The sequence below is a fragment of the Zosterops lateralis genome, assembly GCF_965231275.1.
Source record: "Zosterops lateralis genome assembly, chromosome: 1".
In the NCBI taxonomy this organism is placed as follows: domain Eukaryota; kingdom Metazoa; phylum Chordata; class Aves; order Passeriformes; family Zosteropidae; genus Zosterops; species Zosterops lateralis.
The window spans coordinates 98,369,875-98,395,512 of record NC_139762.1 but is presented as its reverse complement, the minus strand read 5'-3'; the positions used below and the strand labels follow the sequence as shown (position 1 = coordinate 98,395,512).

The 25,638-nt window shown below is 33.9% G+C and overlaps 1 protein-coding gene across 1 annotated transcript in view; it reads left to right on the top strand.

Moving 5' to 3' along the window:
• CDH7 (cadherin 7) overlaps positions 1–22,861 on the top strand; it is a gene marked incomplete at its 5' end in the record, with an annotated part of 71,133 nt that extends 48,272 nt beyond the window's left edge. Inside the window, 6 exons of the mRNA XM_083857760.1 lie at positions 4,652–4,905; positions 8,642–8,778; positions 10,700–10,821; positions 12,226–12,343; positions 14,392–14,643; positions 22,021–22,861. Coding sequence (XP_083713886.1) covers positions 4,652–4,905; positions 8,642–8,778; positions 10,700–10,821; positions 12,226–12,343; positions 14,392–14,643; positions 22,021–22,514 — 1,377 coding nt within the window. The 3' untranslated portion in view covers positions 22,515–22,861. The remainder of the gene's footprint in view (positions 1–4,651; positions 4,906–8,641; positions 8,779–10,699; positions 10,822–12,225; positions 12,344–14,391; positions 14,644–22,020) is intronic.
• Positions 22,862–25,638: the final 2,777 nt, after the last annotated feature.

Here is a 25,638-nt window from a genome sequence, read left to right as displayed (position 1 = left end):
TTTTTTTGTGACTTCCAAAGCACTATTCCTAGAAATAGTGTACTAAAAAAAGGATCATATAAGTACAGATCTCACTTTATCCCCAAAGTTTCAGGCTAAAGTTAGACTTCAGTAATATTAATAGCTTAGTAGCAAAACATCTAAAGATAAAAACATGATGCTCTGTATCCATCTACACTTTTATCAAATATTTGGTTCTTAAAGTAGTTATGGTAATTTAATACGAAATTTAATAATAAAAAAAGGCTACAAGGTACATATATATTTTATTTTATGTATCATATTTGACTTTTTGAAATGTTATGAGATGTGATTCAAGCCATTTGGACATCTGTGGAGAGATTTTAGTAGATTCAAGAAGGGAAAAAAAAGGACTAAAACCCCCTAAATAGTCTGTAGAGTGAGAGTTGTAATGTTTTACTACAGAAAGTGACAAACATTGAGATTTCTATGATAGAGTTCTTGCTCACTTTGCCTTTGTTTTTACCTTCAGTACACAGCCATATCACCAAGACCATTGATCAGTATTAATGTTAAAGGGAGAAATAATATTGTAAAGTACTTTCTGATAGAAATTGACTGCTAGAAGATTATTTTAAAACCTGAGTTCATTCTAAAAGCAAAATTGGCAATTATGAAATGGGGGTGGGGGGAGGAGAGGGTTTATGCAAAAGCTTTTGAGTGAAAAGCTATCTTTCCATTACTGTTAACATTTCTTTTAATTTTTTTTAGCTAGAAATTTTCCTTTCAATTCTGTATCAGAGTTTACAATGTAGGAATTTGTGGCTTCCCTGGCTCCTTTGAGAGATTGTGTGCATTTGTTTGATGTACTGCAGTTTTCAATATAAAACCTCAACTGGGCTTAAAAATGGGATTTTCACCTCTGAAAAGTACATTATTACAAAGTTACCATGCAATAAAAACGAACATTATAAAAATGGGCTTTCTGTGAGTTATAACTTCATATCCAGCCTCTCTAAAAAAGAAGACTTGTTTTGCAATTTCCTTCAGAGAGGATAAAATTCGTACTCCTTAAAAGGAAAAGAAGAAAAGAAAAAAAAAAAAAGAAAGACCTCACAAAAGGAAAGATTAATGGATCCTGCACAGGATCTAATCAGATAATACTAATGCACAGATATTAATGAAGCTGTTAAGCTCTATTCACTGTACTGAAGGACTGAAGTATACATTGTCCGTTTAACCTTCACCATTGACATAGTGATTTGCAGTCTATTAACTTGGTGTTCCATCACTGGAATCTTGTGCTTTTGTTATAGCAAGAAATAATGAAAGCATGATCCAAAAGCCATTTAAATAATGCTCTCTGCATAACAGACACCAATGATAATTAGATAAGAAGAAACAAAAAGAGAAAATATTTCCCATTCACTTTCTCAGTCTTTCATTAGTGTGTGTAGCATGCAATTTTGTTATTATATTAGCTAAGAAATTGAAATATTTACACCAGGTCAAGAGCTCTTGCACATTAATCATACCTTAGTTATTTTGTTTGTTTTTCCCAGATTACATTCTGCCTCAACCTCTGAGTAATACCTCTGTATTCCCCACAGGATCTGAGACTGTGTATCTTAGAGCAACAGGCTGAGGATGGTGACTGTAGATTTTGCCACACCCCACAGAAGACAGGGTCTGCTAGGAAGGACTGAAAATAACATTATTGCCACTGCAATAAAATCACTTGGAATTGTAAAATCCATTTGTCAATCCATAATTATCCTCTTCTAAACAGCAGCCCTTCTCCACTGTATAAGCACATAGATTCAATTTTTAAATTTTATTTATTTATTTATTATTAACAAGGATCCTTATATATTTTGAATACTGCCAGAAGGACTGGGTACCAGAAGATACCTGAGGGAATCCTACTAGGTAGGATTCATGTTGCTGAGAGCAGATGATTACTTCTTTCAGTTGTTGAGACTCCCTTACTAGTGAGTGGTGAAAAACAGGCACTCACTAGCTGGTATCTTTCCTGGAAGAATTTTGCTACAATCACACTAAGAACCATATGGTGATTTTCTCGGATGTACTTGGCTAAGTTAGAGAAGGTTGAACGTGCACTTAGTAAGTAAGACTGCTTAGAATGTGCATCTACACCACTGTTAGTTTTTCATTCTTTTCTATGAAAAAATACTTTTCTAATGAATATGTAATTTTTGTAAATTCCTAACACTCCTTGATAATAAACATTCATATAAACAAACACTTCCTTATGATTTCAGTTAGCAAGATTCTAAAGTAGTCTTCTTTAATCAATATAGAAACATGGGGATGTCTTAAAATTAATTTTAATAGTGTTTCTTTTTTGCTGTGGTAGTCTAATAAAATAAAATTAAAATTCATATGATTTTCCCAGTTACATATATGGTATGCATTTTATCTATTAAATCAGATTTTTTTTATTTTTTTTTTTTTTTTTTTTTTTTTTACTTTGAAGGACTGTGCTCTTGGCATTAGTATATCAGAAGAAGCTATCTTTTCTACATTCTCATGATATGTTTCCATGTGTTTGATCAGGTATCACTACAATCTCAATCATCTGGTTTCAATAGATATCACTCATTAATGAGGATAAATTAGCTTTCCTTTCTCCACTACATGCTTTTGTACATTCTGACTGAAAAGATACTATTTGTGAAAGGGTCAGTGTTTTTGTTTATTGAGAAGGAGTTCTGGTTTTGGTGATTTTTGGGGGGTTTTTTTTGTTTTTTTTTTTTTAGTTCAACAAATGTTAGCCTTTTGCCTTTGACATTTTTCAGGTTATGATTTGCTTATTTATTATGCTGTTTTTTTCAGGTAATAATTTTTTAATTAATAGTTTGCTTTTATTAGATAGTGTGACATCTAAAGATATTTCTGTGCTTGTTTGTCCTCTTTTAACCTTGCTGCTCCACTGGTCAGATCACTTGCCTTATTGTTATGACCACAGAATGAAGTTTCTGACGCATTTTTCATCATTCCAACATCACATTGCCTTTGCATTATGTCTGTGAGGTTGATTCATAACACATGTACTTTAAAGATAAAACCAAAGGGAAAATAATAATAAAAAAACCCTCTTAAACATGCTTTACTAATAAATACTGAGCAGTTGTATCCAGTACAGGGATCAATATCCAAACAAACTTTCTATTTCAGCATATCTGTTTTCCAAGAGCTGTGGATACTGCAGCTTTGATTCAATGCAAGAAGTAAGTGCTTGCATAATATGAGGATCACATGTATTCCAATTTGGAGAAGCCTTTTGCTGCCACACAGAGTTAGTAAAAGTTCAATGCCTTTCTGAGTGTGCTGTGCTGCAGTTCATTTTTCATATCTAAATCTAGACTGTTTGCAGCTGTATTATAGCATCAACATAATTGCTGACTTTAAGATGCTCATTTGGGATTTATCTGACTGTAACTAGACAGAGAACTTGGGCCCTTGTAGGTCAACAGATGTGTGTTTCACCTCTGCTGCTCCTCTGAGCGAATACTGGAATGTTTCACAGATGCTGGAGGATTAATTTGCAAGCACATCTCAGATCCCTGTGATGTATTCAGTAGCAGAACTGCAGAAAAACATTTTTAATCTCTTTTATACACTTGGAATTATAATTTGAAGATATAGTTGAGTAACGAGACTGCAGCTTTAAAAGTGCTTGGGTATTTTGCTGCTGTTTTTAAAGATTAAACTTGGAATTACACACAAATAGTTGGCTGGATGTTAAGGCTATAGATACAGGATAAATGGTTCTAATATTAACTGTATGTTTTCTTTCAGTAATGGCCTGTGAGCTAAAATGACTTTTTTCCTCACCTCAAAAATAGTTTTCTTCTTTCTGAAGAATCTGAATATCCTCAGATCATAGAGATCTCATTTGTTGTGGGTATTTTTTTATTCCAATTAAGTATTTCTTTGAAAAGCAACTGTACTCCCATTGAAGAAAATTAAAGCAGTAGGAAGGCATTAAAAAAATAATGTGTATTTTGCTTAGTAAGCAAAACAAACCAAAACAATCTTCAGGCTGCATCTCGGTACAAAATTTTGTGATATAAGCAGTGTCACTTAAGTCATTGCCACATTTTCTACACAAATTTATAAGAGCTTGGAGAAAAGAATTGTTTAGTCAATCCAAATACTATGCAAAAAACCTATAAATTCAAAATAAATTTAAAACAAAAAAAATCCCACCCAAAATTTTCTGAACAAGGTGTTCTCACCTGTAAGTAAACTGTAAAGATTATATTGAGTTCTTATGTCTGAGTAGTATGTCACATTGTATTTGCCATTAGCTTAGACAAAATATTAATAAGAAAAAGAAAATATTAATTCAAAATGGTGAAATAATGAGTGAGAATTTGGTCCTCACAGAAATTACAGAGAGTTTTGCCATTATCTTATAAATTTGTTTCACTCACAAGGTTAAACCTCTAAAATCATTGCAGAATATTCACTAGTGAGACACTGCAAATAGTGCTTTGAGAAAGCTAAAAAATTAACCAAAAACTATGGTCTGTCAGTCAAAACTGCTGGATGTATACAAATGACAAAGGTAATTTCATTTTATACTTATTGAAAGTTTTAAGCAAAACAGTTTTGCGTCAATATCACTGAATAATAAAATTTCCAAATAATTTTGCTTGTATAGGAGCTGGATTTTGAAGCTAAGACAAGCTATACCTTGAGGATAGAAGCAGCCAATATGCATGTTGACCCTCGTTTCCTGAGTCTGGGGCCCTTCAGTGACATGACAACAGTGAAGATAATTGTAGAAGATGTTGATGAGCCGCCTGTGTTTACTTCCCATCTGTACTCCATGGTGGTGTCTGAAGCAGCAAAGGTTGGCACTATCATTGGAACTGTAGCAGCCCATGATCCAGATGCCTCAAACAGTCCTGTCAGGTAATTTTAAGAATTCTTAATTATTTATTCAGCCTTTGCATTGAAGTTGTTCATCTTGTGGTGGGAAGGGGCTTTGGTTACACTGAAATTGATTGATAAGCTTTATTCCCTTGCAGAGGGACATTCAGATGTTCTATGAGTTTGCATAGTTTAACTTTTATAACCTGAACTACAGAACCTCTGAAAAAAAAAGTTGAAATCTCTGTGAAGCAAAGAAGAGAAGATATAGTTTCAGAAGCCCAAATGGAAAAATCACCTAAAAATATTGCTCATATTTATTACTCTCTAAGCTTAACAAGAGTCTATTTTATCTATAGCAAGTTATGTTCTCTTAAGCAGGATCAAAAATTATATCTATAATATACATGTATGCTTGAATTCATAGTCTGTGTGCACTAGGAATCAGAATGTAAAAGGGCATAAATTCCCACATGGAAACTGGAGCTGAGGTCCCACAGCAGGAAATATTAATAAAAAAACTCTTTACGTGAGAGAAGTGGACAGGATGAGATGCATAGTCGGGGTAGTTAAAGGCTTTTGGTTTTGTAAATTCTGCTGCTGCCAAATATCTTCCATTTGAATGGCAAGAGGCGTGATCACTGAAGATCATAAACTGTCAAGGCCCTCTTTCTTTGTCTTCAGTGTCTGAAAAACCTGCAAATCTTTCACAATATAATGTCCAGGATCATTAAGAAACCATAAGAGAACACAAATTCTCAATCTTATGTTTGCCTGTATCTAAAGTCAGAGCTCAAGGTCAAAGACCCACCACTTTAGCTAAACCAGTAATTAGTTACTACTTGTTGTTTTTCTTATGCTGAGTAGTAATATTAATTCTAAAAGAAGCATGCAAAGGATCTAGAGAGTAATGGTTAAAACCTAGGAACTCCTTGAATTTAAACACACAGGGAAGGAACTCATCCCAAATTAAAAGTTAATGATTAGTTTCATTTGTTTTTATTGCTTAGTTAAGGCATGCATAGGAAAGATCTTTGTGGGTACTTGTTTGGGTGTCACTTGTTTTGGTAATGTTAAGTCTTTCCTTTCATGCTTTGAAAATGAACTTGGGAATCTAGTGTAATTTCTAAAGCAGAGATCTTATGTTGCAAAAGTAAGGCATATGTTTCACTCCTAGAGGTGATGCAAGTGTTCTATCTTTGTCGTTATATATTGGCAACATATTCAAAATAGCTGATTCCTATCATGTATAAACAAGTCCTAGATGAGTGTTTGGCATGGATTGACTTGTGAAATTTATCTTTGCTGTTGCAGTATTTTCTGACACTGATGTTGGCATCTGGTGTATATCTGGTTACCAGAATCATTTTGAATAGGCTTAAACATGGTTCCATTAATGCAGGCCATGCTCAGAATGCTTTTGACTCCTTTGTAAACATAAAGATGAGTTTATTTGCCTTGATCTGGTTAATTTTTGCAATTCCATCATAAAAAGTAATTATATCACCTGCTAACATCTTGAGCATTCCTTCTGCTTCAAAGTTTCTTGGAATTTGAGGGAGAAGAAAAAAAAAAGCAGTGAGAATTTATCTATATGCTTGTGAATCTGCTATGTACATGGTCAAAGGTACTGAAAAATCATATAATTTAAATCTGTTCTACATATGTTATGATACATCAGAGACAGATTCACCTAAAATTGGAATGTGCTAAGGAGGATTAATGCATAAAACTTTTCATGATCTGTTTAAGGAGTTTAAGCTATTAATCTCTAAATAAGTATTCCAACTTCCAAACATTGGATTATATTGATACTGATTAAAAACTAGATTTGTTACAATTCAGAAAATGTTGAAACTACAAGATCAGACACAGAACCTTGACAATACCAGGGACTAGGGAAAATAATAAATGTTTTGAAAATAAGAGGTTATCTCATAAGGACCAGAGAACTACTGATGTTTGAACTAGCTTAAATAAAGGATTTAAAACTCTTGCAGCTCAAAGATTTTCAAGTACTATGGCTGTGAGGAATTAAAGGATTAAATGTATTTAAAATATTTTTTTTAGAATTTGAGTATGGATACAATGCTTATAAATAAGGGAAATTGCTTGCTTCCTAGGCATAAAATTATTTTTCTCCTTGTTTCATAAGAATCTGTCATCCAAATTATATAACTTGTTTGCTTTTCCTCCCTCCCTGTTTCCCTCCTTGTCTCCCTCCTTAACTGCTTTCTTCCTTTTTGTCTTTCTCATCTCTCTATCTCCTCCTTTTCCTCCTTTTCTCTTTCTCCTACTCTTTCTCCTGCTTCTCCTTTGACTCTTCAAGTTGCATAGTAATAGTCTTAATAATTGGGAAATCTAAAGATTTCTAAGGGAAATCTGGCAGGAGATTGAATCTCAGCTACGAGGCGTCCCAAGATTGACTACATAGCAGAGGTGACAGGTATAGTCTCGTGGGGAAACTTGCCAGCCACAAAGCAGCTGTAGAGCACTGCTGACCAATAAACAACAGTGCTGGCAAGAAATAAAGTGAAAAATGGCCTAAAGTTAAGACAAAATGAAAGAAGAAAAGTGAAAGTGAAAGAGGGAAAGTAGTAATCCACAAAAACTGCTACTGTTGTTGCTAGAACTCATTATTCTCTCTCTCACTGTGAAATAATGCAGCCAAACAATTCTAATTATGTAACAAAGCTCTGCACTTAGATTATAGAGTGATGAGGGATGGATAAAAACACAGTAATACAGTAAAGAAGATGGCATATTATAACACAGAACAAACAAAGTTTGATAAGATCATTGTGTCTAGGAAGTCCCATTCTTTTCATGCATAATTCTTTCTTTCCATGTTATTTCTTTATGTTATATCAGTAATCTAATATATCATCAGTGTGTCAGTAATTGCAATGATCACACTTGATCTGGCTCAGACATTTAAATTCATCCTGAGTGTAGGAAAGTGCTCTGAGTACATACTTGACCTAAATGAGAGTGCAAGAATCTGACCCAATAATAAATCTAATGTCAAGAATATTCCAGTTGTAAATCTAAATCTGCCTAATCAACTGTCCCTTACTCTCAAAAGGGATATAAGCAAATCACCCACAAGTGTTTTGATCTTTTCTCTTATGCTATTTTCAGTTTGCTAATGAGCTCCTAAGGAGACCCCCCTTCCTAAAGCAAATTGTGAGGTAAAGATATGTTAAGAAGCCGAAGAGTTAAGGGCACGAGCCTGTGTTTGTCTAATGACAATAAAGCATTATGAGCTGACAGTGATGACATGCAATCCCTTGACCCTAGTCTGCATTATCTTTCCTTTTTCCCCCTTCCTCTGCGGCTCTGGGTGACTCAGGGGCTCTTCTGCTGGTGATAGAAAGCTCTGTGCTCAGACTGCCAGCCCCCGTGGGATCAGTGCCTGACTGGTACAGCCTGGTCACAAATTCCAGCTCACCTTCTCCTTAGCTGGCTCTCACAAGAATGTTGTTTGATTAATTCCTGCATTTGCTTTACAGCAGAGAGAAAGAAACAAAAAACAGAGGAATACCTATGATCTCACTTAAAATGACACTTTGGGGAGTGGAGGCCACCACTGTCACCACAAGTCACTCTCACCTTTGCATGTGGCTTTGCTTCTCTCAATGCCCCAGGGAAACTGGGCTGAGCCATGCTCAAACTAAGGAAGCAGTGGAAACATTTTCCCTCTAATAAGATATCAGTGAAATATTTTTACAAGTTGTAATTGAAGATAAATGAAAAGTTTCTTTCATCCTTTACCCAGGTATTCGATAGATCGAAACACAGACCTGGAGAGGTATTTCAATATTGATGCCAACAGTGGAGTCATTACGACTGCCAAATCTTTGGACAGGGAAACTAATGCTGTTCATAATATCACAGTTTTGGCCATGGAAAGTCGTAAGTATCCATAGCAAGATTTTTATCAACTGTTTGTGTGTAAAGCTTCAGGCTCAGTTTTGATGAGCTTCAGTCAGAGAAATTCTGGCAGTTGCAAACTATGGCGGATAAAAAAATATCCTATTACTTAGTGAAAAATAAATATGCATGATAAAAATTTTAAAATTGAACAGTTAAGGTGTTTATTCTTTCATTTGCTTCACACCATGTATATTCTTTTGTCTTCTAAAAGACAAGTACGAAGGAAGATGAAATATGCTAAGTCAGCAGTGTCACACTATGTATCATCACAGGAAAGGTGATATGGAAGATAGGGGAGACTGGTTACCCCATCTCAGTGAGGGTACTCAGAATTGGTTGCTGTTGGTCAACCACAGCCTTCTTAGATGGTATAAAGAAAAGGGATGTGAATGCTAATGTGGTTTCATTTTCCTGACTCTAAGGTACCACTGTAGAAGTTATTTTGTACTTGGTATCTTTTTTTGGTGTAAGATGAGAAGTGTTAAAAAATGTAATGCTTCAAATGGATACAAGAATTCTTCTAATGCAGGTTCAAACCTAAACTTGTTCTGCTTTGAATACATATTGTGAAGTGCTTTTACATTTGAAGAATTTATATCTTCAAATTTCACTTTTATTACTACTTTGTTGGGCTATGATAATAATAAAAAAGTTATCAGTTCTCTGGCTTGCTATTGTAAAAATCATCACTTCTTGATTTCAGTGAGCTTAATTTAACATTTAACCTGAAAGTTAAGATTTATCATTTAGTCTCTCTATGAATTTATCTTGTATTATATTACCACAAGTAGAATTTTGGTGTAAAAACCCAAAACAGAAAATAAAAATTTTCCTGAGTGGTAGCAAAACTGTTGAGGTAGACAAGGGGCATACCTGAAACAAATGAGAGTCTAGGACCACAAATAAAAACTCGTACTGCTTTAATTTATATTCATACCTGCTTGGTTTTCCATAGGCTTAATTCAGCAGAGAAAAAGATTGGTGTCAAAATGGCTTACTTCTCTGGTATTTAATATGTGGTATAAAGGAAAAACAAATTTACATTTGGATGCTTAAAATATTTATTAAAATGTGGTTGCAATACACTGTAAAAAGATAGATACATATTTGAAGTTTTGTAAAATTTTTCATTTTGTCCTACTGTTACACTAATATCAACATTTTTGATAGAAAATGATTATAACAACTCTTTTAACCTGCTCTAAGAAAAGCAAAATAAGTTTTGCACTCACCAATGTGCAAATGTGCAATGCTTAGTCCAAAATATAATTACTGTTTAAGGTTAAATTATGACATTCGACACTGAACATACTCATAGTTTAGCTGGAGATGTGTATCAGTTCAGGTTGAGATTCATATTTAAGGTGGTCAACATGTTAATGACAGTATTGAAATACTTAGTTTTGTGTGCATTTTAAATACTTTGGGATTTGCTTCAGAATGCAGCCTTCTCTTCTTTTCTCTTACACAGCTGATAAAATTTGGGGTTTGATTTCTTAATAGACTGATCCGTCTAAAATTCGGGGGGTGGGGGGGGAAGTTTAACTCATAATAATCATGCTATTTCCAGTATGAATAGCGATGTTCTGGCTAGCTTGGTGATAATTTTGCATCATCTTGCTCTTATCCTTCCATGTCATTTGATTCAACACTGTGATTAGTGAGATAGATTTCCAGTTTATCTTGAATCTAAGTAAAATCTTAGGTTAATAGAAGCAGCTGGAGTACATAAATGTTGGTCCAGAAGGTCAAGACAATAGCTTTCTTTGTATTTGAGGGAGGAATTAAATTGATTTGACATGCATATCCGAAAGAAGAATGCAAATGAAAAAAGATAATGACCTTCAGAATAAATGGCAAGGATCTCCTCTTAATTCTTTTATTGGACTTTTTTATATAGAGAATCCAGCACAGATTGGGAGAGGCTATGTAGCCATCACAATCCTTGACATCAATGACAATGCCCCTGAATTTGCCATGGAGTACGAGACAACTGTCTGTGAAAATGCTCAGCCTGGTCAGGTATGTCTTGATAGGTTTTATGTTTATTTTTACCAGATAATTAGCCATTCCTTATGAAAGCCTTCCAGCTTTAAGATAATGAGAAATCATCTTGTAACAATAAAAATGAGGCTCTGATGAACAGTACAAGCAAACAGCAAGAAAGATGCAGGTATAAAAACTATCGGCTGAAAGTAATGTTGAAATCTCTGGCTTTCTTACTTGTATAATTGATGCATTTTGCTTAACTCACCTAATTTTGAATAATATTAGAGAACTTCTTCCTAATTTTTATGGGAAGTGGGAAGAAGTAGTACAAAGGTTATTCTGAGACTAAATGTCCACCATTCAGAAAATCAGTACACACTTTCAATCCCTTAGGAAGTATGGACCTTAAGGACACAGTTTCACAAGCGGAATATATTCCTGGTTTTTATTCCTGTATTTTCAACTACCTAAATAATCTTCCAAGTGGTCCTAGACTTAACTAAATCTATCGCTTGTTGTTTGTCCTCGGTGTCTCTCCTATTTGACCTTTTCCTCTCTGCTTTGGAAGACCTCACAAAGTACATGTACTATCTCAGTCTCTCCTCCCACTTCCAGAAAACTAGTAGATGTTGCACCAGCACAGATCCCACATATTTCCGGAAGACTTTGCATTTTTGGGCCTTTTCCCAATGTATTGTACTTCCTGTGCTAGATGTTTATTGCACATTCAAAATCACCTCATAATTTAAATTCTGATAAAACCCCACTATGATTATTAGCTTGTGTTCCTGAGAAAAACGGACTACGCATGCTCTTATTGTTGTACCTCTCTGTTTTCCCTGTGCTCTGATTAGAACTGGACAAGAGAATTGGAGTTTCCATTTTTTGTGGATTTTAAGCAGTGATGGCACTTTCTTTAGAGATAGATTTTGGCAGAATTTTAGAAAATGAAATTTAAAAAGTGATGAAATTCCAGAAAATAATTATATACTTATGATGTGCCTTTCTGTTTTTCAATACATTAAAAAAAAAAAAAAAAAAAAAAAGGTACATGAATTCAAATGCTCAAAAAACATCACGATTTCCTTGGAAAGGTTTACCACATTGATTGCAGCCACTGATAACTACACTAAGAACCATCTAGAAGACACATTTCTTCTACTGCTATGGCTATGTAGTTTATTACTCCAAGTTCTGGTGAATGACAGGACCTAACTTTCTCCCAGACCCTGCAGAGCATTGTTTTTGCCAATAAATCTCGAACAGGTAAAGAGCTGAGTCACACATTACCTGTCTCTACATGCTTAGGAGATTAGGAAAGCAAAATACAGCATGATTAGAGCTCGAGGGAGGATTGATATTTTGATAGGCAACAGAGGGGTTATGTAATGTACATGTACATATGCTTCAATGAAACCCTGATGTATCTCAAAACAGGTGATCCAAAAAATTAGTGCAATTGATAAGGATGACCCACCAAATGGCCATCACTTCTACTTCAGTTTAACAGCAGAGGCAGCAAATAACCACAATTTTACATTGCAGGACAACAAAGGTAAGAAAATTTTGATTTGGTAAATATTCACCACTAGCACCTTCTGTTTTTAATACACCATGCTTATTATGACCTAGATAAACTTCTCTTCTGGTAAGGACATAAACTACAATCAGCCTGCCAAATAATTTTATCTGTAGACTATTTGTCAAAGGAATTAAGCTATTCTTAGAATCATTTAAACCTTGAGCCAAACAGAGCAGCATCAAATCTTTAAATCTTCCCTTTTTTTTTTTTTTTTTTTTTTTTTTTTTTTTTTTTTGCATCAATCACTCTCCAGATTTTTTCCCTGTATTTGTAGTTTTTTATCTAAATTAGATTTTACCTTGGGGCAGTGACTGAAAAATGTCCAGGAATTAATGTCTTATTAATATAACTCATGGCATAAAAATAAGTGCACGATAGATGGAAATATTTTGTGATTTTTCAGGATTTTCTTTTGTTTTCAGAAAAACATATCTTTTCAGTAACCGAGTACACCCCCTTTTGAAGAATCCTTTGATAATGAAAGCTGCCTATAACTTTTGCACAGGCTTCTTGTGACTGTTTCCTCAAAGACTCTCACTGACATCCCATTTTAGTTAAAATATCTGAGAACACACTCTAATTACTGCCCTCATTAGTTGCACTGCACAGTACAGCAGCTGGACACGTGTCAGGCAGTTTAGCTATTAGCTGTAGCAAACAGAACTAAATAGACAGGGTATTGCTCTTGCACTGCTCTTTTATGGATGAGTACTTAGCCAGAGCTACAAAGTCATCCTATTAGTAAAACAAGAAAAACAAACATATGGACACTGAAGGACACTGTTTGTACAGGCAGACTTCGAATATTATTCAGCAAGAATAATGTGTGACCTAATAAGGTTCTTTCACGCCAGTCTTCATTGCCTCACCTTGCATGTAGTTGATGATATTATTAATTTTCTTCATATAAACAGCTTGAAGTTTAAAACTGAAAACTTCAATAGTCACAATGATCAAAATAATAAAAGTGCATTAGAATAGGACTGTTCAGAAATCTGACATCATGAGAACTTTTAAGTAGTTAATGAAAAGAGGCTCTCTTCCAGAGAACTTAAAATTAACTTAGAAGTAATAATAGACTTTTGTAATGCCTGTAAAATCAGTGGAGGTACAAGACACAGCAGCACCTGCCTTGTTCAGCATTAGTTAATTTTATGTATCTCTCATGTGATGTTATATCAGGAGGTGTTTGCATATTTTGCCAGATAGATCACAATAAGATTACTTTACCCAATATATCTGTCTTTGAATAGGTAGATAAGTAGACAGATGGACCAAATGAATGAACATTTCTATACATCCTGGGTGATGTAACTCCTTACCTCTCAGGAGCTCTCAGTCTGTGTTGAACACAGTTAGTTTTGCACATATCTTCCTGAACACATAGGCTTTTTAATCACACGACTCAGACCAGTGTCAAACTACACATTTCATAGTGATTATAATAGCCATCTTGAATCTCAGAAGAGTCCGAAAACAACAGCATGTCTTGTTGGATCCACAATTACCTTGTTTGTGCATGGATGGGAATTTTTTTGAATTCAAAAAATATTTCATTGATCTTCAGAAACTATTCTCCTATTAATATGGTCACTGCTTCCATTAATGTGATATCTATATCTGTAAATAGCTGAAATAGATGCTTGTAAATTAACTGAAAATATGTATTTAGATACATAATCTGATCACTGAAGGGTAATATTTTTTCTTCTTATAATGATCTCTTCTTCAGCCTTCTATCCAGATTGTGAAAATGTAAGCTTCACTAAAAACAAATGGATCTCAGCATTTTTGAAATATTCTTTTGTTGAAAATAGAAATCTTCTTGTTTAGTTGTGTGTGATTTTTTAGTTGATATTTCCTCTGCAGATTCAAAAATATATGATTGCGAAAGGTAAACTTGTTGAAATAATATGAATTGTTTTTTATAAAGCTTTTAAGTAGAAGGCTATAGTATTTATAGGTCTGTGTTTTAGAAAAGTCACATATTTTAAAATTTGTCTTTTTATTCCTTTATCTAGATAATACTGCGACAGTATTAACCAAAAGAAATGGGTTTCGAAGACAGGAACAATCTGTTTTCTACTTGCCAATATTCATAGTGGACAGTGGATCGCCTTCACTTAGTAGCACTAATACTCTCACCATCAGGGTCTGTGACTGTGATGCAGATGGTATTGCTCAGACATGCAATGCAGAAGCATATATCTTGCCTGCAGGACTTAGCACTGGAGCCCTAATAGCAATATTGGCTTGTGTCTTGACACTGCTAGGTATGTCTTCTTTCTGTTACCCTTTTTTTCCTTCTAGTGCATCATAGCAAAAGATACATGCATATGAGCTTCAATATTCCCCTCCGCCCTGATTTCTGTGAACAGGCACAGATAGTATTCAAGGAAGAACAGCTTTTTGTATCATTAGCACAAAAAACCCCTTTAGATTTGGATTATCAATTTAGATACTTTGTTTCTATATCAAGCTGTCTCCAGACAGATATAAGAAATAACAGTAGAAGAAACAAAAAATTACTTGCATCAAATGCAATATTTAAGAGATAGACAATGCAGTTTATGGAAGTATTTAGGTTTAGCATACTCACCATATAACCAGTATCAATGTCTCCCTTTTCTACAGGCATAACTGTTTTTAAACATTTATTGATTTGCATAGAACAAAAGATATTCAGAAAATCATAATTAATTGACATCATCTTCAGATCTTTTGTTACTTCTGTAAATGGTAGCACAGCTGGATTTTATGTTGAGCAGTGAAACTGCAACTAGATAAAAGGCAGTGGAAAAGAGTGGAATGGTGTCAACAGCCTAGTTTGCCTAGCATTTCTCATGTAATACCTAGTCATTAAACAATAAATGTGAGAGTAAAGGGTGAAATCAAGAAGTAGAGATAAAGGATAAGGTGATCAAAAATGAAGTTTTGCTTTCTGTCTAAAAATTCATATGTTAACAAGGGTACCCAGTTCAGCACACAAGAATTTTCATCAGTGTTGCTATCAATTAAGAGATTTTTCTATTCCCTGTCTGTACATACCAGTCTAAGGAAAGGGAGAAGTCCCTTTACAGTCTTCTTATGTTGGTATAATCCCAGTGTTTTTTCTACCATTGTTAACAAAATAATTTGGATAGGTCAAGTCAAGAAACCTGTTTCTAAACTTCTGTTCACAGCAGTATTTTCACCATGTCTTCTTCCGCACTCTGATTCACGTCGCTGGAAGCCATTAGAAGAAAATGTTCCTTCTGCTAAAATATTTCTAAAGGACTCCAAAATGAAAAACCTGTTGCATACTTTTTTACAGAGTAATAAAAATCACTACCTCTGCAATGAACTCAACCAACTTACTCAGTAGCTATACATACATATATATATAGGAGGTGGCATTTCTAAAGTTTTCCATCTCCGTGACATAAAAAAAAATCTAACACCATAAGACTTTAATCTCACGCAACACATGGTTAGGCCTAGGTTTAAGAAATGGAAGGGAATTATTGCCAAAAGTTTTAATGAACATTTTTAAATACCATTTTTCTAGTAGCATTTCTAGCCAATTTATGTACACAAATGAACTTTATTTGGACATGAAGCTAAATGTTAGAGTTCAAAAAGATATAAAAATATTCCCTTATATCAACTGGCATTAGTATCAGTGAAAAAACACCCGCTTAAACTTTAGTCCAATATATGTAGGAATAAAAGTCCTGTAATCAAAGCAATTCATTTGATCCTAAGATGAAATGTCACCATTTTTGTTATACATGAGAAGGGAGCTTCTGAAGATTAGATAGGAAACTGCTGTAGTACCATGCAGCTTGGTCTGGTCATAAACTTTTCTTAAATAGAAGCAGTGGGATTTCAAGGAGACCATTGAGTGGAGACACAGAATGTTGGCACCAAATAACTTGCCTATTCTACTTGGTACACCAGGGATCAAATACAATTAAGAAACCAACAAACTTGAGCTTTTATTCCAGTTATTTTTAAAGTGTTCTGAACAAGGGTTTGGTAAAAAAATCTTTCATATTGCTACCTCACCACTGATTTTATTTGTCAAATGCTATGGGTTTCCAAAGTTATCCGTCTGAAGGCATCAACATTGTTTATCCAAAAAGACATTTGTATGTGCCATCATCACTTCCAGTCTAAACTGTTCCTTTTGAGTACAGTTCAAAGCTGCAGGAACAGGTTAGGCTGTATTTGTATGATAACCCTGGCTTTGGGTACTGCATTTTGATACTGTATCATGTTTTAGTCTCTGCCACATGCTAGTGTCCACCAGGAAGAGGTACCTAATCCACTGATTACCTCCACAGAGGTACCACTGATGCCCAGGGAAACCCAGCTGCTTATCTGGTCCCAGAACCTTTCTTCTCTCATTTGCTCCTAGAATGGATCTTCTGGGACCAGCTGCTTGGTGGTATTTCTAGGAATTTACTTTTCCCCTTTTGCTCTTTGCACTAATTCCTGAGAAAAATGCTGAAGATCCACTAGTACAGCATAAAAAACATAAAGCATAAAGGCTTCGGCTGTTGGCAAGTGGTTCAAGGACTGGGACAAGGGATGCATATTTTTATGTAAGACCTTATCAGTGAAAAGAAGATACAGTCTTCTGGATCAATATCTTTTCCTAACCCAAGATTAACACGCAGTGCAAATCCAGTCACAATAATCGATGTCATCTTATTGTGGATGTCAGTTGTAAAGCAGAGAATGCATGAAATTTGCATAGATGGAATGAATACATGCATTCTGGCACCAGTGTCTTGAATTCTCAACCAGCTCTTACTTTCTTAAAGTTCTTGATCTTGCCCCATTCATCCCTATGGCTGATATATAACCATTTGTCTTTACCAAGACCCAGATTGTCTCAGTTTTTGTAGTGGTTTTCTTAGTGTTATTACTTTTACTTAATTAACCAATCAATTTTAGATAAGCACAATGTTTGCACTGACTCTAAGAGGGAAGAACATTATTAAATCACACTCTTTTATCATAATTGCATATATTGTGGTATAGATTATTTTTTAAAACTAAAATAATTTTTAAAAGTTGAGAACATTTAAAAACAAAAGCTTTTTCTGTCTTTGTACTGATTGATGGAGTTTAAATTGTAAATTTTATTTCACAAGAAAATACCAGTACTTTTTTAATTACCCAAACCAGCTCTCCAATTATGCAGTAAGGCTAAGTTTTGCAGAAAGAAAAAAAATTTAAAAATAGTAAAAAGTGAATGAAAAGGTAGTTTGATTAATTTTAGACTGCACATAATTTTGAGGAAAATAAGTAGGAATTTTTGAAATTTTCTGAAAATTATATGGTAATTTAATTCAAGGTAATTTACTTTTCAGTTAACATCTTCCAGAAACAGTAATTGCTTTGTAACAACTGTTTAGCATAAAATGTTTACATACAATCACACAGAGAGAATATTCACCTGTAGATAACCTAATCACATTTAAGTATTTTCTTTGTATTGATGCAATGGAGAGCTAGATTTGCACAATACTTTTTCATGATTTTCATCTTTCAAACTTCTGAATGTAATCTATTAGTGTCTGGAAGACTGAAGAAAGTCTTCCTATTAGCATGGTACTAGAGCTTACAAGAATAATATGTTGATAAAGCTTGAAAATACAGCTTTAAATATTTTTTTTTTCAGTAGAAAGACAGAAAATTTGTTATCATTATCAAAATACCTGTAAAACCCAAAATAAATCAAAATACATAACTGTGATTTGTAAACAAGAAGAAACAGTTCTAGTCATAAGAATCCTATTCTCTAAATAGGTATAACATATACAGAATGTGACTACATAACGTGTAGGGTTTGACCTTGCAGTTTTAAAAGTGATAAATGTGTAACTGGGGGAAAACATTTAACTAGGGATACACAAAGCAACACTTCCAGAAAGTGGTTGAGTATGAAATGCAGCAGCTGTTTTCTGAAAGTTAGGGAGCAGATTAGGGTCACTTAGTGTAGGCATTTAAAGGTCACAGTCACTTGGCAAATATCAGTCCAGACTGATTAAACAACAGGTATAAATGAAGCTTGTTAAGTGGGAATTAAATTCAAGTTTCCTGAGCCTTAGCCTCTGTAATCCCCAAACCTTACCTGACTACACTGGCAACTGCAAGGTGTATAACTAAATAGGTTATTAGTGAGCTGCTTAGATGGCTGAGGATCTCCAATCATCAGCTTTATGAATCATGACACACCTAAGGCATAAAGCAGAGTGCAGATCTGCTCGCCGCTGATGCAGCTTATTGCTATAGTGAATTCCTGGCTTAGGGGTGTAGTGTACACAAAGCACAGTAATGCTTCTGATTTACCTCTGTGCCTTTCTGTATAGCTCTGCATGTAGGCTTCTCCCTCAGGGCATCTCACAACTTCTATGGCTTCCTTACAATTATGTTGCAGTTGCTTTGAGTACAAAAGCAAAAAATTAATACTAAACCAGAGAAATATGTTCAGGTGAACTAAACCTGACTTATTACCAGATCATGCCAAAATGGAAATTTCATGGTAATTCCAGAAAGCACACTGAAAAGTGGCAAAGCAGAAGTCCACTCTTGCATTTCAAAGGTGTTTGTTTAAAGACTGCTTTGAGTGTATTGAAACTACAAATATTAGCCTTATATGTATACTAGACACATGAACAAAACTGTGTATTACCACAAAAAAAAGACAATTTTTTTTTTCTTAGCTACTATACCTATTAAAGGAAATCAATATTTCTAAAAATTCAGGTAAATCAGAAGAATTAAAAGGTTAGTTTAAATCTGTCTTTGTTAACTGTGGTTATTAAGTTTTTATAAGTAGTTGCTTAATATTGATTGATGTGTTTGTTATATCACATACAAAATCTGTATTGTCATTTCATCTCCTTAGTATGAATTGGGTGTATCAGTACAGAGCCAGTCTATTGCCCTCAATGTGTAATATATATATGCCTAAAGGTTTTCCACTGTATCATTTCTTTTTTAAAAATCATGAAATTAGGTTTTCAGAAGTTCATACAGTCCCTAATTACAAACTTAATCTCCACTCTTGTCATAAATGTAGGAAATAAAAATGAAACCATGACTTAATGAAAAACAAAAAAAACTTTGAAACCATTTGCATTTGATTTAGTTAGCAGTGAAAATTGTTTAGGGCTTTTATTCATCTCTGCAGCTCCTGCAATGCAGCTAAAGCCTTGTTCATTTAGAGGTTAAACTTTATTGTTCATGGCTGTTGGAAAGGCTAGAAATTAATAATCTTATAAAGTCATCTAAATGCTAAAATATTTAACCTTTAGAAAGACTCCATATTTTTCTTGGCTTCAAGCAAGTGTGAGAGGTAGAAGGAACACTATATAAAACATTCATTGCATCTTGATTTTTATTGTACCTTTAGGCAGACCTTCCTACTAAGTTTCTTATTTTACACTTATTAGCATGTCTTTAACTTTCAACATGAAGTATGTTAAGAGGGACAGTAGAGTAAAAATGCATTTAAACTTGAATAAAGAAAATTATTAGCTGCTTACTTATATGGCAATAAAAATGTGGCAGTAAATGTTAAAAATAATAATTAAGAAGTTATGTCAATAGAAATCTTGACTTAAATATCTATTTGTACTACCAGCAAGCTAATTTCACTTTATCTTTAACAATAAAGAAAAGCATTAAGAGTGGAGTGCAATTGTAACTGATAACAATTTTATGTTCTCTGCTGTATAATTTACTACTTAATTTGTATTATACAAATACCAGAATGTTTTGAAATTTCACAAATGTCACTTTAAAGGTCAATATTTCATATTATTATACTGCTTATGTAAATATTGTTCAAAGCAAAATGCCCCAAACTAGTGGCTTCTGAATTCAATACATAAAGGATGAATCAGGTAGATGCCAGGGTCATAAATCGTGAAAGGATGATGTTGATTATGTAGTAATATAGTCACTAGACATCTATTAGTGGATGGATTATTGGATATGCGCTTGCTAGCTACTGAGAAAAGAGGAAAGAATTGTTGCCTAATACATTTGTTAAATTTTTTTGGGGAAAAAATATAGTTGCAGTTTTATTTTTAGACATATGTGGCTCCAAGGGGAAATAAAAACAGTTTGAAAAGCATCTCCGGCTTTAGCCAACTCCAAATAGTACCATAATATCTGTGGATATATACAGCTTTCATGCATGTACAAGTTACTGGTTTATTCTAGCCAAGTGATCTTATGTCATTCCTCACAATGACTAGATTGATACTGATTTCAAGATTCCTCCATGAAAAAGCTTTCAAAAATGGTAGTCCTGCATCATGCAATTTGTGGAGGCCACTTTTGAGACTACCTAGGGAACCTCAAGCTTAATTTTATTTCTATCACCTTTTAGATTTTGCTTTTCCATATATTTCTACAGCATTTAATTGGCATTCTAAGTAAAGATTAAAAATGTTATCAATGCACATAGTCACATATTCTTAATATGAAAAATAATCATAAAATCTGAAGAGATTAATTAAATGTGGAATGACACTTTTCAACGTACTGTTATTTTTACAATCCTAGTGATGCCTGTGATTTCCTAGGACTGTCATTAACTCAGCAAATGTTATCCAGATGCTACAATATAGAATTAATTATTTTCTAGGAGGGTGATTCAGGTTTCATCATATCCCACAGATGGGTGCAATATTCATAGTATTGGTTCCATATTTTGTGTGTCACCAGGGATGCTTCTCTACCAAAACTGTATTAGAACAAGAGGAGCTAGTTTCTTCCAATGCTTTTGGCTGCCATGATATTTTAGTATTAGCTTGAAAGCTGAAAGAAATGTTAAGAGTTAAAATTAAATAACCAATTACATTTCTAGTATTGGTCCATCCAGTACTAGATGGTCCAAACTCTATCTCTAGCAGTTCCCATTAGATGTAAGGCATAAATCTCAAGTGCAGTACTTTGCACATTTCGGGAAAGTGAGGTGTTATAGAGAGGTAGTTTTATTTCATGAACTAATACAGATTTTTTATTTTACACATCACTTAAAAATTCAGTGTTCTTCGACAGAATTTTTTTAACTTTATTTTTGTTCAGCAGATATTGGTCATTTAATTCATGACTTTAATTCAGTCACTTCTTAAACCATGGTTTTTAAATAGGGCATTTAAGAGTTCCCTTGAGCATTTAAGAGTTCAGGAAAAGGTTTGGGTTTTTTTTTAAGTATTTTAAGATATAATATATATAAATATAATTTATAAATATATAAAAATATATTTAAAATATAAAATATAATGATTTTTAAATTATTTTTAAAAATTAAATTTCTTTTTAATTATTAGAATTTATTGGCTGTGAGACTGTCATAGTCAGACTCAACCAATATTGAAATTTATGTTTAGCAAACAATATAGGATATTAGACTTAGAGATGGAGATACTGATCCTAAATGATTTGGGAAATAGATTCTTTAGAGTCTAAAACGCTTATGGTTTAAATGTTATTTCATAATCTGTTAGGTTTCACATCAATCTGCATAAATTGCTTGCTTTTTCCTTGGATCATTGCCATATAAATTAATGAGTACTTCCAACATTAGGAAAAATACGAGAAAACTTCAGCACTGCTAAAACTCTAGCTTTTCTTTGTTCCAGTTCTTGTCTTGCTGATTGTCACTATGAGGCGACGGAAAAAAGAGCCCCTCATTTTTGATGAAGAGAGAGATATCAGAGAAAACATTGTCAGGTACGATGACGAGGGTGGTGGAGAAGAAGACACGGAGGCTTTTGACATGGCTGCCTTGAGGAACCTCAACATCATGCGAGACACCAAGACCAGGAGGGACGTGACACCTGAGATTCAGTTCTTGAGCAGACCGACTTTTAAAAGTATCCCGGATAATGTCATTTTTAGGGAATTTATCTGGGAAAGACTAAAAGAGGCTGACGTGGACCCCTGCGCGCCACCCTACGACTCCCTGCAGACGTACGCCTTTGAGGGGAACGGCTCGGTGGCAGAGTCGCTCAGTTCTCTAGATTCCATCAGCTCAAACTCTGACCAGAACTACGATTACCTCAGTGACTGGGGCCCTCGTTTTAAAAGGCTTGCAGACATGTATGGGACTGGACCAGACTGCTTATACTCCTAGCCTTGGAACCTTTCTCTGAAAATGCACTGAAGAATATTAAAACAGAGAACTCAACCTAACAGACTGAGGAAAGTTGTAAATATTTCTCCATTTTTTAAATTATAGGTTTGTTTTTGGTTTTTTTTTTTTTTTTTCTTTTTTTGCCTTGGTGGAACATATCTTCATTAGACTTGTCCTAGGGACTGCACTGACCACACAGAATATGAGCATTTGGTGGCATTTTTGATAAAATGAAATGCTCAGACATGTTCAAATAGATAGCAACCCTCAAATGCCTGCAGAGGCAACTCACTTTCAAGAGTATGTTATACAGTCACCTCAGTGAGCTGGTGATACTCTGTAGTTACCTTCACAATATTGCTATTTTCAGAATACAGTCTCTGTTTTAAGAAGAAATAAATTTTCAAGTATATAACTAAATATAATATTACAGTACATGGTATTTATACAGGCAAGTTTTTTTTAGTAAATTTTCTTTACTGTGTGCATACAGCTTACTAGAACAAAAGCAGAAGGACTGATGAAAACAAAAACCCAGGAAATATTATTTTTTGTGTTTCTCCCTGTTTGTTCTCAGAACTATTTAATTCGAAATCTCTGTAATTTTCTGGGTAGTTTTTGAGAAATTATTGTTTGTACTAAGAAATTCCACAGTGTGTCATCAACTTATGAAATAGCTTAAAATCCACATAAAATGATAAATATGGATGTGTAGTCTTATGGCTGGAAAGTTTTGTGATGCCCACGTAGGTATAGAAAAGGTGTTGCTATCTATTTGCTATTTTTTATTCTCTCTTCTGATTTGTACAGGAGAATTTATCCTTTTTTATTATTGTTTGACATAAAGTGTTATACTTATTTTGGAACTCCAATCTCCACTAAATTCAGGTCCATTTTACTGCCTCATAGTTTAAGACTTGTCAGAACATGCTGATTTTTCTCCAGTCTCAGATAAATGCAGGAAATGAAGCATAGAAGTGGAGAAATTACAGTAAACAATGCCACCCACCATTCATACCACAGAAAGGAGAGCAGCTTCCAAGGATGTGCAGTTGTTCTTCTGAGCCGTTACCAAGTCTGAGACATTTAAAGAAAATATTTGTACATTGAATTTTTTGAAAGAAGATTGCAGAGGTAGCTGGGAGTGTCTTTAATGCAAGATTTAATTTTCAAGGTTAAACATGGTATATGCTACAAAGACTGTAAACACCTTGCTTTTCTGCTTCCCCTTCTCTTTTGCTGCTGATGAATCACAGTAAAAGATTTTTCTAATTCTTTCTTATGTTAAGCAATGTAATACTATTAACTTCAGCAGTCATCTTTAGATCCTGCTGCACATAAGTATTATTTGCCCAAGATGTTAACTCAATACACAAAATTTCTATGCTGGTTCAGGAGTGCCAAAACAGAAGGACAACTATGGTTGGTTAATATACTGTATGATTTCGAAGTAGGATTTCTTAGAATAAGACAACTTTTTTATAATTCTGACAATATTTATACTTCATCTTTCATGATTTATTACTAGATAATAAGGCATATACTCAAGTAAAATAGTGGGTTTAAGTATTATTTCAGATTTTTTGTTTGTTTGTTTGTTTTAGGTAAAATGTAGATGAGTTCCTAAATTAGAATCTGTTCCTGCAAATTTTTTGCTTGTACCTCACTTGAAATGACTTGACCTGCCTGCAATTACTGAGGGGTACATTGAATTGTTTACAGAACTGTGTTTGTGAACAGAAGGTGCTCCACAGAGGACGAGGCTCAATCTAAAATACTTCTTTCTGAAAGAAGGATCCTTGTACTGAAATCCAAATGTATGAGTGATGTGAGGCGGGGGAATGGGAAATTATCATTAAGGCTTTATAATTTTTGCAGCCCAGCATTATCAATTAACTATGTGAAAGTGGCCTTCAGCTCCAACAGAAAAGAAAAATAATTTTAATCATCTACAACATACTTAATTTGAGTTACATTTTAATAGACAATCATTGTTTCATAACTCAATAGATTTGCTTCTAGTTGTATGAAATATATATATATAGGCATATATATATATATATATGAGACAGATTTTGTAATGGAACTGAAAGATATCATCCATGACTTTTAGTCATACATGTAAAATTTTCAATAAAAATATTAAAAAATAGAAAAAAACCCCACCAACTCATGTGTATACAGTTTAATGAGAGCGAGATATGCTGCAGAATTCAAGCAGGTATTAAATCAGCAGGGTTCTGAGAGACCAGTTTTTCATTAAGTTCCTTGTTCTTTGTGGGAAGATAATTTATGCATCTGGATTAAGATGTCAAAAATTCTGATTTTAGCACATAACATTCAGAGGAGATTTAAATGTGGTTTAGAGTAAACAGACAAATTTCCTTGGTTTTCCACCTTCTTTATCTGTAAAAATCCCGAAAACCTCCACTGTTGGGAAACTGTGTTAGGGAGGGGTTTTTTTTATGTGCTTTCTACAGAAAAAAAAAAAAAAAAAAGCTTTATTCTGATACCATAAAAACTCTTGCATATATATGTTTTCTGTTTCACAGTTCTAATTTAACGCACAGTCCTAATTTAATTCTTTGCTGTTACATTCTACACGCTTGCCTACTGATTGTATTGCTGCAGTAAGAAAGGAAAGTGGAAATCCCTTATGTTTGATGACAGATATTAATATAGCATATACATAAGGGTGTGTGTAATATACATACTATATAATGCTCACCAAAAATCACCATGACTGTAGGTTTTTTATAGTTTGTAATCTGATTCTAATTCTTTCCTTGAGTCTTTTTTTATGTTGCATAGTTGGATGGCATAAAGTATATTCAACTGACTAAATAATATAAAATGCAAAATATATTTTCTGTTTCCTGGAAAGACAATGGAATTATTAGAAATTACTTAGAACAACCCTTTAAAGAGACTTCCAGTTATATTTTTTTATTTAATTTTCTGAACAGCTTCAGTATCTAACTAGAGGCCACAAATCCTAGATAAAATTTTGTAAAACATTGCCATCACTCCCATCATACAGTGGAATAACAACTTTCCTTCTGCCATATGCCAGTTGAATAGGTTTATTTTAAATTGAGATTTCTGAGAATCTTGAAAAGTTTTA